Here is a 14618-nt window from a genome sequence, read left to right as displayed (position 1 = left end):
GAGGGGGACAGCAACCACTGGAGGATTAAGGAGGGGGTCATGCCTTAATCCAGTGGACAGCTGGTCAATTACAGTGCTTTTTGTATCCTGCAGGTTCCTGAAACAGGTCTAAATAGGGGTGTCCTTATTTTTAGACGTGGACATTTCTTCCCCTTCGGTAATCGCTCTTGGACATCCAAGTTTCAGGCCCTTCCTAGTCCCACCCAAAATACGCAAGAACATGCGCCCTTGCTATTTGGACATACTGCAGGGTTGGGTGTCCCTATTCTGCCTTTGCAAAATTGGTATTTGGATATTTCAAGGACATGGACATCAATTTTGGCCTTTTGAGACGTCCATATGCTTCACAAATAAGTGCCATTGTGTGTGGACCTCAGAGGCTCAGTAGAAATAAACATTGAGTGCTGCAGAGCAAGTAAAAAAAACTGCACCAAAATTTTGCATTGTTAAACATTAGTAGCAATTAAATATTCAGCATTTTTGAAGCATTTTGCATATCCACAGCACAATTCTTTAGCACAGTGCTTTCCTTCTAATATTTCCACAGTAAAACCCTTTCACCACCAGAAGTAAGAATAGCCTGTGAAAATCTGAAGTGATCCACTGTGCTAAAGGAGCTCTATGTAAGAGAGAAGCACATGGCATGGTGGAAATATGGCAAGCGGAAGGGAGGTGATGCTGGCCACTCTGAAGTAATAGATTATAGAAATGTATTAACTTGGAACTCAGAGTTTAGGAGTTAGAGAGTAGGATGCTGTTTTTACTCCAAGTAATTCAGGATGGCAGGGGAGCATTGAAACAGAAAAACTTCTTGGATTAATTTTATGTACCTTGCTTGGAGTTTTGCAGTGAAGTATGCAATGAAATTCAAATACTATACCGATATATCTGCCGATATTGAAAACCATTTAACCGGCCAGGAATTGCACCTGGCCAGTAAATTGGTACTTAGCCGATTATCCAACGATATTCAGCAATAGATAAATGGCTGTCTCCTGTTGAATATTGCCGGTTAGTGCCTAGCAGATAGCTGGTTACATTGTACGCATAACCAGCTATCCACCAATTTTCAGTGTGTCACCGGCCACATATGGCAGTCAAACATGGCCGCGTCAATACCTGGAATATCTTTGGCCAGTTCAAACTTAACCGGAGAGCTGAATGTCAGCTTGGCCAGTTAAGTTGAAACCAGCTATAAATAAACCAAATATTCAATGCCGGTTGCCAGAAACAGCCCGGCATTGAATATACATAACCCTACACATTTCTCTTATTATGACGATGTCTATACATTAACCATGTCACCCTAGCTACTCCATACTATCCTAGTCTTCCCTTCCCCATCCTTCCTTCATCATACCCATCCCCATTTCCTTATCTATCTTCATTACTCCTTCCCTTGTTAATTCACACATACTCAAAGCATTCTATTATTATGTTACATTATAGCTCGTAATATTCTTCTGAATGAATAAAATAATTGTAATTCTGTTTACTATGTAAGCCGCATTGTACCTGCTTCTGTGGGAAAGTGCGGGGTACAAATGTAATAATAATAATAATAATAATATGGGCTCAGCTACCTCCCGCAGTCAGAATATTGGCCCCATCAATGCAATTGTAAAACTAGCACAAGCAGAAAGAGTGCTGTGCAAGGAGGATGACTAATAAAGTAATGGGTAATGGATTTGATATACCGCCTTTCTATACAGTTTACATATTGGGGAAAATTCTATATAGGGTACCAAACATTAGGCGCTACTTCCATGCTGAATTTTCTGTGTAAAAAAAGTGTTCTAACAGCTGCAGGGTGCCAGAATGAGGCAGAAACAGTAGATCTACGTGAAAACACACTTACACGCCCATTTACAGAATAATGCCTTTGTTTCCACATGGATCTGCAAAGGGGGCATTGTAGTAGGAGGAGGATGGGCATTCCCTTAAAAAGCGGGTAGTGTTATAGAATCCAGAGGATCCGTACCCAGCTTGCATGCCGGTATTTATACCTGGTTTCAGTTGGTGTAACTTCTCACACCCAGAGTTGAGCGTGAATCCCAGCGCTATGTGCTATTCTGGAATGCCCGTTTATAGAATTTTCCCATTATATTCAGGTGTTTTCTCAGTCTCTAGTGGGCTCACCATCTCAATTTTGTACCTAGGAAAACAGCGGGTTAAGGGGGAGATCTTTTACTAAGGTGTACTATCATTTTTAACTCGTGCTAAAAATCAGCTAGCACTGAATGCTCAGATATATATAATGGGTGTCTCAGCATTTAGCGCCAACTGATTTTTAGTGTGACTAAAAAACGCTAGCGCACCTTAGTAAAAGACCCCCTAAGTCACTTTGCCCAGGGTCACAATGAGCTGCAGTGGGAATTGAACCCTGGTTTCCAGATTTTCCGCCCACTGTACTTATAGGGACAAAGCATTTAGCACTACTCTACATTATGAACCTGACTTTTCACAGACAGGCCATGTCAGTTTCCATGCAGAGGCTTGTTCCTGAAATAGGCCTCAAGCACATTGCTGACACATCAAGGCTAACAGAGACAAAACAACTGTTTACAACAACTTTTGCTTACTCTACTGGGGACCTTCATGGACAAGAAAGAAACATCTATGGTGGCAAGAGCTGGGTTCTTGGGCCCCAAAGACACAACACTGGAAAACATCAGACTTTGTTATTCTAGTCAGCATGGCACCAAACCAGAGGAAAAGGTATAAGACCCCCCCCCCCCCTTTCCATAAGCTAATGGATAGCTGGCTGTTATCTTGGGCAGTTCACGCAAGAGCTGCTATCAGCTGGCCCTGAGACAGCCACATGATGAAGGCTCATTAATCTGTGGCATCATCTGCTTGTATGCTCTTGCCCGGCTGACCAGACTGAGGGCCCTGTTTACTAAGCAGCGTTATAGGCACGTCAACATTTTTAACGCACATTAACCATGTAAGTGCGTTAACCATGTACATGCCTACAATATCCCTCTAGGTACTTACATGGTTAGTGTGAGTGCTAAGTGTAGGCGAACTAAAAACACTAGCGCACCTTAGTAAACAGGGCCCTGAGTTCTCTGCTGCTGCCTTACCTGATCATAAGGTAAAACCCTCTTGCCTGCCTCTGTCTGTAGTACCTGACTTTCTACGGATCAAGTGTTCATGAGTGATGTCATCTATGAGGTTGAACTGCTTTCTCTGTAGTGCTTGGAGTGTCAGGTATCCTATAAAGTTCAGGATTAGGGGCTAGTGTTCATTATCTTTGCCTTGACAGATATATGAAATCATTGTTCTACGGTCAGTGTGGGTAATTCTGCATAAGTGCAGTGTCTCTGATTACATTTTCTATTTTTGCTGTCATTATCTAATAAAAAGCTTTTATATTTTTTCTAATACCTAAGCCTTGTGGCCTTTCCTCTCAGTAGTTTATAATCTGGACTGTTCTGAATTTCGATTGCTTAAGTGGGAAATTTGTGATCTAATCCCAGAGTGCTAAATTTACCATTATTTGTCATATTTGTACTTCCCTTTCTTTGCCAGAACTCTAACGAGGCACGGTTATTGTGATTAGTCCCCACATACTAACCATTAGCTACTTCTCCACAGGTGATAGCAAAGAGAGTCTCATCATGAGGGAAGAGGGATAAAAAAATGTACTATAGATAAGGGGACCAGAAAATGGGACAGAATCAAAAACAAGAGACCTCGCCCTGGGCTGGGTTTTATACTAGCCATATTAGAGTAGAAAGGAGGTGTATACCGTTTTGCTAGACCATCCCATATGGAACAGCTGCAGTGGTTCTGGTGGTGTATGTCTCTACGCTGAGCCTTTGGTCCCAGTCAATTCATGTCCAGACCTCATTCATCTATTTTACTATACATTTGCACAAACTGCTGTAACCCTGGTCTCACCACACAGTTCCAAGCACCAGCTAGCTCTCTGGATCAGCACCCAAACCAGGGGCACTACAAAAGTTTTATTTCTTACTGAGTTGGATGCAGGCCGAGGCTGGGCTTGATCCCAGTAGGCTGTAGGGTTTTAAGCAATACTTTATTATTTATTTATTTCTCAGTCTGGGAGCAAACTAACCTCACTCTCACTCCAAAGAAACTCTCCACACCAAGATTTGTATTTTGTGCAAACAGAACTTTACTGGAATGCTGCAACAGGCAGATATCCACACTTCATACTTTTCTTGTAACAGAACAGTTCACTTGATATCAAAACAGTTTCTTTGCTGAAACTAGTTCACTTTGCTGAAAGAGGTTTTTGTGCCAGTCCAAGACTCTTGGTGTAAATTTATCTACTTAATTAATAGTCTCTTTATAAATCCTAGGGCAGGGGTAGGCAACTCCGGTCCTCGAGAGCCGCAGGCAGGTCAGGTTTTCAGGATATCCACAATGAATATGCAGGAGATACATTTGCAAGCACTGCCTCCGTGGTATGCAAATCTATCTCCTGCAAATTCATTGTGGATATCCTGAAAACCTGAACTGCCTGCGGTTCTCAAGGACCGGAGTTGCCTACCCCTGTCCTAGGGTATTTACATATTTACAACACCACCAGTCCTCCAGTACTCATCCTTTCTGGCAGAACAATCCAAGGCTGCACTTGCAGTGCTTTCTGCACCAAGCTGTCCCAATGGGCTTTATCCAGCTGCCGAACCCACTCAGAATCAGACTACCCTGTTTGTCCTTCCTCCAGAGGGAGACTTCCACGAGCTGCTGCCTCTGGTACCAAACAGGCTCTTTCCTGTTCTGCTCTTGGGCTGGGTTAACCCTTTCTACCCCACATGAAGCATTCCTCATACTCCACTTAATGCTTTTGTTGGCAAACGCCTTCTTTTTATTCAGCCATAGGTATTTAGATTATGAGCTCTTTGAGAAGGGACTGTCTTTTCATGTATGGTGTACAGCGCTGCGTATGCCTTGTAGTGCTAGTAAATGTTGATTGGGAGATGCTGGATGAATCACAGTCTGTGCAGTTGAAGAGGTTGTTGTGGAAGCATCGCCATGCTTTCTCTGAGAGTGATACTGATATAGGGTATACCACGCTTATAACTCATGAGGTACATATAGAAGTGATAAGTAGTAGTATTGGGTCTAACCAGGACACCCCTTCTCCTCATGGGTCCTGGCAGGGGTGAAGCCAATCAAAGGCCATGTGCTAGTCCTATCACTTTAATAATTTCTCAACACCACCCCAACTATGACACCTATTGTTCCTCACTCACTACAAATCCTCCTCCTGGGCTGGGCTCTCCCCCTCCCATCCACACTGTTCTCCTTCCCCCCAGGGCCACCGAGAGGGGGAGGCAGGGGGGACAAAATTCCCCAGGCCCAGGCCTCCAAGGGAAGCCCGGCGCCGGGATCAGGCCACCGGCGCTGCAGTTCCCGGTCTCACCTGCCTGCCTCTTCGGCTCCGGGCCCCCTGCATTCAAAGCGGCAGTCACAGATCGCCTCCCTTCGGTCTTCCCTCCCTGTGTCCCGCCCTCGCGAAAACTGGAAGTTACATCAAACGAGGGTGGGACACAGGGAGGGAAGGCCAGAAGAGAGGCGATCTGCGATTGCCGCCTTGAATGCAGGGGGCCCGTAGCCGTGGAAGCAGGCAGGTGACACCGCAGACTGCAGCGACGGAGGGGGGGGCGGCAGTGGTGGGGGGAACGACAGTGGTAGGGGGCAGAGGTGGGGCGGCCTTGCCCTGGGCCCGACCTAGTCTCTCGGCGGCCCTGCCTCCCCCCAATGACTCTGGAGAGTTCTATAGCAGTCTAGTAATCCCCTGATGAAATTTCCAAACTGAATTTACCTGGGGATTACACTGCTTTCACACTCACCACAGCCCCCTCCACCCACATCCTCCTCCCAATTGGCCCAGATAGGTAATAAGTTCATAGTATCCCTCCTCCCCTACCCAGGACATGCTCATTGTACCTACCCTTTCACCCAGGACACATATATGTTCATCTCACCCCTCAACCTCCACCTTCCCACTCATAGCCAGGGCTCCCTAGTCACATGCACACTCATTTTACAAATAGCCCCTCTCATCATTCTCAGAATGAAGCTGTTTAAATAATGCACACACAGAAAATTCACTGATATTAACCTTTCGTGTGTCTTCCTTTTCAAATGCACTTCAAAGCAATGAAGGGCATAGTCTTACCCCTCACATATAATTTGAATCATTGGAATGGTGCACACAAAAAAAGTCAACCAGGGGACAAAAGCACGTTTTTTCATTGAACAAAATCTTAAAAGCTGCAAATGTCAGACAAATTATTTATGGCTCCACATCTCACCTCTGCATCCAGACTTCTATGCTAGACTCTCACAGGTGAATTTATTTTATAGATTTAATTTAAAAAGGGCAACATGCTTCAAAATATTCAAAATGAATTGAGCTGTTTCAGCAGATGGTGGCAGTATGCACAAACAGTATTTTATAGTACAAATACCTAGAACACTATAACAGCAAAAGACTATAGCTGTCTCTCGCAGGGGTGGCATTCAAAGCATCCTGAACAAACCACGGGGAAGTGCTTTAGCGATTCTGTCTCACTTATCTTTGGTGCTTCATCCTTTGCACTTTAGCTGTAGATGTGATAAGGGAACGATTCCCCCGCAGAAGCTTTTTGCCACGTCTTTCCTGAATCAAGGCAACTGAGGGCGTCTCTTCAAAGACTATGTTTTTACTTCTGTTGAAGGATTTGTTTTGCTCCCTCTTCTTCTTCCTGCGTTCCCAGTCTTCATCAATCTCATCTATTGGTGAGCCTCTCATCTGTGCAATGAGACGATAGTCTTTGCACTCCACCTCAGCACTTTAAAGTGAAAAATACAAAAACAAACAAAATTAATAAATAAAGAGAAAGAGAGAGAAAGAAAAGTTGGTTCAAAAACATGTTGCATGAAGGCAGGATTTTATTCATTGAATACAGTTTTTAGGGAGGATTTGGATTTTTGTTCCTATCTTGCCCTGCAACTTATTCCCATACTAGTAAAAAAGCCCCGTTTCTGATGCAAATGAAACGGGGGCTAGCAAGGTTTTCTTCTGTGTGCATGTGGGAGTGTGTGTGTCCCACTCCCTGCCCTCGCTCCCTTCCCGTGTGCTGTCTGTCCTCTCTGTCCCCTCCCCCCTCGGAGTCCAGTCCTTCAGTGTTAAGTTTCCTGCTGTGCTGTGTTTGTGTTACAGAGATAGTGAGGGCTTCTGTCCTCTCTCCCCTCCCCCCTCTGAGTCCTTCACTGTTACAGAGAGAGCGATTTGATTTTGTGCTTTGCTGTGTTTTCCTTCACTGTTTGTGTTAAAGAGAGAGCAAGGGCGGGGGCAGACACTCATGGGGAAACCGGATATCTCTCCCCTTTCACACTTCCGGCTGGAGGCTTCATTTAGAACGTTGGTGGTGCCTTTTATATATAGAGATTGGGCTTATTTTACAAAGCCATGCTAGCAATTCGTGTTTGGCAAATGAGAGGAAGCCCATTTGATTCCTATGGGCTACTCTCTCATTTGTTGCACAGGAATCCCTAGCGCGGCTTGGTAAAAAAGCCCATAGTTTCATCAAATTTGGGTTTTAAAAAAATTTTCTTCTCCTTCCTTTCTCCTAAAGATTAAATTCCGACAGATTTCCTGTGGCTAAAGGAGGAGTTACAATGATGGTCTTATAAGGCTAAAATTGTCAAAGATTTGTACAATTACAATAGAGATATGCATAGGACTATTTATACCTCTAATAAATTTACGAATATACAATTTAAGCATCTAAATGGAATCCTTGCACTGGATGCATTCACCTAATTTTCAAGGTAAAGGGATCTGTCATGGCTGCTGATGGTGCAAATACCTTTAGCACCTCTTCTAGATCTGTTCAGAACTCTGCTGCACGTCTCATATTCCGCCAGAACCGATATACTCATATCACCCCTCTCCTCAGGTCACTTCACTGGCTTCCGATCAGATACCGCATTCAATTCAAGCTTCTCCTTCTTACCTACAAATGCACTCAGTCTGCTGCCCCTCACTATCTTTCTACCCTCATCTCCCCTTACGTTCCCGCCCGTAACCTCCGTTCACAGGATAAATCCCTCCTCTCAGTACCCTTCTCCACCACCGCCAACTCCATGCTCAGCTCATTCTGCCTCGCCTCACCCTATGCTTGGAACAACCTTCCTGAGCCCTTACGTCAAGCCCCCTCCCTGCCCGTCTTCAAGTCTTTGCTTAAAGCCCACCTCTTCAATGCTGCGTTCAGCACCTAACCCTTACAGTTCAGTGAATCCAGACTGCCCCAATTTGACTGCCCCTATCGGACCAACCGTTCACTTGTCTATTAGATTGTAAGCTCTTTGAGCAGGGACTGTATCTCTTTGTTAAATTGTACAGCGCTGCATAACCTTAGTAGCGCTCTAGAAATGTTAAGTAGTAGTAGTAGTAGGAGGCATTAGATGCAGCCATGCTGTCAGCATCATTTAGTGTGTCTCCGATTCCCCAAGCAATACTACTACTACTACCCTACTAGGGGTGTGCAGCTTGAAAATGTTCATGTTGTATCATTTCCTGTGTCTTTTTCAGGAAGGTTTGCTTTGTTTGGGGGCTTTTGGGCATTTTTGTAGTTACAAGAGCCATGTCGTTAAGAGTGTGCGCTCTTGAGGAAAGTGCGTGTTTCTTCTGAAAGACGGAGTACTTGTTGCAGAGGCCACACTCTTTCCAAGAGACTGCACTCTCTTTGCAAATAGTGTGTCCTCTTTACAAAATGTGCACACTCTTTCGAAAGAGCATGCAGTATTAAAAAATGTTGTGTTTTTCCTGTCTTTTTCATTTGAAAAGAACATGCATTGACACTGTTTCAAGCAAATGCACATCCTTAACACCTATCCACCCTTGATCCCCGCTGAACATTCCTGTTTACCCAATCACCATTCTCAACCCACCCCATCAGCATCCCTCACATCAGCAAACACCCCCCCTCACGATGGTCTCCTATCAGCACCCCAACCCTCCCCTCAACCTTATAAGGAGCAGCATGAAACCCCTCCCTTCCCCCAGCACCAATTAGTAACAGCATGAACCTCCCCCAAAGAGCCCCAAATCAAGGAAGAGTCTTCTAGATTGTGCACTGTGACAGAGCAGAGACACCATTGCTGCAGGCGTCAGAAGACTTGTTGGATCCAGGTGTCCTGCAAGTGACAAGTCTATAATACATTGCTTGTTGCCTTCAGGACCCCTGGAATAAACTCAAGGAATCTCTCTCTCCCCCTCTGCATTTTGACCACATTGAGATATCACCCTGGTTCTGATATATAGAGATGAGATGGTAATATAGATTATATAGTAACATAGTAGATGACGGCAGAAAAAGACCTGCACGGTCCATCCAGTCTGCCCAACAAGACAACTCATGTGTGCTACTTTTTGTGTATACCCTACTTTGATTTGTACCTAAGCTCTTCAGGGCACAGACCGTATAAGTTTGCCCAGCACTATCCCCGTCTCCCACCACCGGCTCTGGCACAGACCGTATAAGTCTGGCCCGCACTATCCCCGCCTCCCACTACCGGCTCTGCTATCCAATCTCGGGTAAGCTCCTGAGGATCCATTCCTTCTGAACAGGATTCCTTTATGTTTATCCCACGCATGTTTGAATTCCGTTACCGTTTTCAACTCCACCACCTCCCGCGGGAGGGCATTCCAAGCATCCACCACTCTCTCCGTGAAGAAATATTTCCTGACATTTTTCTTGAGTCTGCCTCCCTTCAATCTCATTTCATGTCCTCTCGTTCTACCGCCTTCGTATCTCCGGAAAAGTAACATAGTATGTGACAGCAAATAAAGACCTGAATGGTCCATCCAGTCTGCCCAACAGTCACACTCATTATCAATTCATGATTAAATCAACAATGAACATGACATTATAAACTTGACCATGATCTTTCTTTGGTGTTTCTGGGACATAGACCATAGAAGTCTGCCTGGCTCTGTCCTTATGTTCCAATTACTGGACTTGCCGTCAAAGCCCACTTCAGCCTATCCCAATCCGTCTTGTCATTTGCAGGACCCAGACTGTAAAAGTCTGCCCAGCAGTGTCCTCAGTTAAAGCTACTGAAGTTACTGTTTAACCCTTTCCAGACTATCCTAAACTGAATTACCATCTACAGAACACAGACCTGCCTCTGTTTTGAGCAATATATTTTTAGAGTTGCAACCTGGCTGCACTGTTTCAGGGCTGATTGATTCTGCCCTGGTTCTACTCCCATTGCATGCCTGGACTTTCAGTTCCCTAAGGAAGGCAGGACTAAAAATTTAAGTTTGTCAACTTTGTCAAGTGAAATAAAATCAGGACTGGAAAAAAATAGAAGGCAGCTGTCAATCGTGATGATTTTGATGTTTTGCATTGTCAGCCCAGCAATATTCAGGAGCACATTTGGTATAAAAAAATGTTTTTAAGCGAATTAAAGGAATACCATAGACAATACTTAGATATGCCTACCTTATTAGACTAACATACTATATCACAATAATATAGTTCATATAGAAGAGCATTTTCGATAGAACGTCCCAATCAGAATTTGGACGTTTTACAAAAACGTTCAAATTCTGAACAGGAAAGAAGGTCATTTTCGAAAAAGATAAACGTCTAACTTTTGTGTTCGAAAATACTATGGACGTCTTGTGATTTGGATGGGGTTTTTTTTGTTCATTTTCAAACAAAAATTGTTGAAATGCAAAATGTCCAAAACAGAGGAGGAGTGGCTTAACGGTTAGCGCAGCGGGCTTTGATCCTAGCAACATGGGTTTAATTCCCACTGCTGCTCCTTGTGACTTTGGGCAAGTCAATTGCACAAGGGGTATTTTTTGGATATGACATCTAAGTCTGAATTTGGACGTTTTTTGTAAAACGTCCAAAATCAGAACAGGAAAGGTCATTCTCTACAAAAAATAGTCTATCTTTTCCTTTTGAAAATGCTGTTTGGAAAAACATTTTGTGATTTGGACATTTTATTGTTTGGTCCGTTTTCAAACAAAAAACGTCCAAATGCAAAATGTACAAAATACACAAGAAAATCTACAATAGAGTGAAACCATTCACATGTTCTAAGTGTGGTAAAAGCTTTGGTTGTAATGTAAATCTCAAAGTGCATCAGAAAGTCCACATGGGAGAGAAACCATTTGCATGTATAGAGTCTGGTAAAAGCTTTGGTCAGAAGGTAAACCTCACATGGCATCAGAGAATACACACAGGGATGAAACCATTTACATGCACTGAGGAGGTAAAAGCTTCAGTTGTATTGGGACAGGTAATTAGGGAATGTACACTCTTCCTATGAAGTATGGAAAAATAGCACTCTGAGACCTCTTTTTTATCTATAGATCTGAATTCAAAGCCCAACAACTACTGATAAACAATACACACAAGGCTCAGATGTTATTTAAAAAAAAGAGAAAGCTTGGCCTCAGGTAGAATAGTGGAAAAGTGACATCACAGGAAAGCAACAGGGCATCCTTGGGGGCACTGCAGTGGACTTTATAAAATGCCTCCAGGTACACATCTCACCATTGCTCCCTTACCTTGTCTGCTGAGACCCCCAAAACCCACCACCCCCAACTGTACACCACTACCATAGTCCTTACAGGTGAAGGGAGTACCAATATGTGGGTGCAGTGGGTTTCTGGTGGGTTTTGGAGGACTCACAGTTTCCTCCACAAGTGTAACAGGTAGGGGGAGATAGAAGCCTGGGTCCACCTGTCTGCAGTGCACTGCACCATTACTAGACTACTCTAGGGACCTGCATGCTATTCTAATGGACCTGAGTATAACATCGGAGTCTGGCAAGTAATATATTTAATCACATTTTTGAGGGGGTGGGAGGGGGTTAGTGACCACTGGGGGAGTAAGGGCATCTTTTTGTGTGGAGTGGAGGAGTAGCCTAGTGGTTAGTGCAGTGGGCTTTAATCCTGGGGTAGTGGGTTCAATTCCCACTGCAGTTATTTGTTATAAAAACAGGTCTTGCTCAAAACATCTTAGTCCTGGACATTTTTGTTTTGTTCCATTATGGTTGAAAGACACCTAAGTCTTAGGAACGCCCAAGTCCCGCCTTGAACACGGCCCTGGCACACCCCCTTGAGATTTAGACATCCTTCTGATGGACCAGAGAACAATGTCTAAAAAGAGGTTTCGAAAATACTGATTTAGACGTTTTTATGAGATAAACGTCCAAATGCAGACATGTCACTTTTTGGATATTTTTCTCTTTTGAAAATGAGCCCCATAGAGGGGCATAATGGAATGCAAACGCCCATCTCCATGGGCGTCTATGTCCAAAAACGGGTATGTGAAGAGGCAGGACAGACCGTATTTTCGGAAAAAATGGACGTCCGTCTTTTTTTTCGATAATACGGTTTGTGCAATGCATCGGATTTGTGCGGATTTGAGCTGGGCGGTATCGTTTTTCCGCAATAATGGAAACCGAAGGTGCCCAGCTCAAAAACAACAAAATCCAAGGCATTGGGTCATGGGAGGGGCCAGGATTCGTAGTGCACTGGTCCCCCTCATATGCCAGGACAGCAACTGGGCACCCTAGGGGGCATTTGTAAAACGTAAAAAAACATAAGCAAAATACTCACAAGTCCATAGCTCCCTTCCTTTGGGTGCTGAGCCCCTCAAATCCCCCCCCAAAACCCACTGCCCACAACTCTACACCATTGCCATAGCCCTAAGGGGTGAAGGGGGACACCTACATGTGGGTACAGTGGGTTTTGGGGGCGGTCTGGAGGGCTCCCATTTACCATCACAAGTCGAACAGGTGGGGGGGGGATGGGCCTGGGCCCACCTGGGTGAAGTCCACTGCACCCACTAACAACTGCTCCAGGGACCTGCATACTGCTGTTATGGAGCTGGGTATGACATTTGAGGCTGGCATACAGGCTGGAAAAAAAGGTTTTTCAAGTTCTTTTTTTTTTGGTGGGAGGGGGTTAGTGACCACTGGGGGAGTCCGGGGAGGTCATCTGGGCAGTTGGGGCACTTTTTTAGGACTTGTTCGTGAAAAAAAAGGGTCCAAAAAAGTGACCCAAAATCGCGGTAAAACCACCTTTCTTTTTTCGATTATATCTCTCCTCGGCCAATAACCATGCCCCAGTCCCGCCTTTACCACGTCTCCGACACGCCCCCGTCAACTTTGGTCGTTCCTGCGACTGAGTGCAGTTGAAGACGACCAAAATCTTTTCCACCTTCTTTATCTGCTCTTCACTTCGTCTACTACTTTTTTCACACCCTGTTTTCCTTTGTGTCATTGCTCCCACTCTGTTATATGAGCATACCTCTCCACTTCAATGCCTTTTCCAATATTTTATTTCTATTGCTTAGTTGGATACTCTTCTCTTGTTTTTGGTCTTCTTCTATATTTCTAGCTCCCATCCCAACTTCGTCCCAATCTTTGCTCCCAAACTGGGGAGGGGGGGGCAGGCCCCCAAGGCTCCCCCCCCCCCCCCCCCATTGCTACACCACTGATTTGGTCGCTGATATTCTAGCTATTCTGGGAGATATAGTCTGATTTACTTTAGAGGACAGAGCCAACTAGCTTAAATCCAGTTAGTTAGTTACACTTTAGATTTAAGTGAATTTTCAGCCACAACCTAGCCATCTAGGCTGCAGATAAAATTGCTCAACTTGGCAGGCTAAAAGGAAGCTGTAACATTTTCTTCCAAGGCTAAAGAAACATGCAATATTAAGTCAAGACTGTGGGTAACAGAAACTATTGCTAAGAAGCAGCAGCTCACATAAGATAATTCTGCCTCAGTTTATATTTTTTGTTCTTCCAGAAGTATACCATGGCTGTAAAGTACCCACCTTTCTAAAAACTGCACACATTCTTTATTTCCATAAATCTCAGCAATCCTTTTTGGCGTATCTCCGTAGAAATCTGCCGAATCGATGGGGGCGTGTAGTGAATGTAGAAGCCTGAGCACTGCCAGTTTTCCTGACTCAGCAGCAAAATGAGCCGGAGTCCAGCCCACAGCCGTTCTCAGACAAGGCCGAGCTCCCTGCTGAATGAGCAGCTGTAATACATTGATCTGCCCTTTTACAAAGGGAAATGAGAGAGAGGACATAAAAATGAAATGCTAAATTTTATTAACTCTATAAAATACATGAAGAGGTTTAAGACAATTTTTATTTTTCTGATCTCTCGTGTAAATGTCATTTTCTGGAAACTTACAACAGTAAGGACCAGTGAAGATCATGAAATGCAAACAATGACTCTTGGGGTCCTTTTATTAAGCTACAGTAAGTACTAATGTATGTTTAGAGCAGCAAACAATGCCTTACCATGGGGGCACGCTCAGGCATCCCACAGTAATTTTTGTATATGCGCATGATACCCACACAAATTAAAATGTATTTTTTAGCACTGGGGTGGATCTGGGGGCAGAGAGTGGGCATGTTCTACACTAATAGGTTAGTGTCGCAACATTGCTGTGTGCTAACTTATTAGTGTGTGTTTACCACATGAGCCATTACCACCTACATGATGGGTGGTGGTAGGGGCTCACATACTAATGGCCATGCGCTAATGGGAAAATTAGCACATGGCAATAGTAGTATACCTCACCAGCTTCTATGAAAGCTAATTTGCATATT

General features: G+C 44.2%; 1 protein-coding gene across 2 annotated transcripts in view; it reads right to left on the bottom strand.

Moving 5' to 3' along the window:
- Window positions 1–5678: 5678 nt before the first annotated feature.
- Window positions 5679–14618, bottom strand: part of ANKRD66 (ankyrin repeat domain 66) — a 61251-nt gene continuing 52311 nt past the window's right edge. For both annotated transcript variants that reach the window (XM_030198786.1, XM_030198785.1), the window contains 2 exons: window positions 13830–14058; window positions 5679–6812 (listed from right to left, as the gene is read on the bottom strand). In XM_030198786.1, the coding sequence (XP_030054646.1) occupies window positions 6554–6812; window positions 13830–14058 (488 nt within the window). In that variant the 3' untranslated portion in view covers window positions 5679–6553. The remainder of the gene's footprint in view (window positions 6813–13829; window positions 14059–14618) is intronic.

The sequence above is a fragment of the Microcaecilia unicolor genome, chromosome 3 (genome assembly GCF_901765095.1).
Source record: "Microcaecilia unicolor chromosome 3, aMicUni1.1, whole genome shotgun sequence".
NCBI classification, from domain to species: domain Eukaryota; kingdom Metazoa; phylum Chordata; class Amphibia; order Gymnophiona; family Siphonopidae; genus Microcaecilia; species Microcaecilia unicolor.
This window is presented reverse-complemented; position numbering and strand designations above follow the sequence as displayed.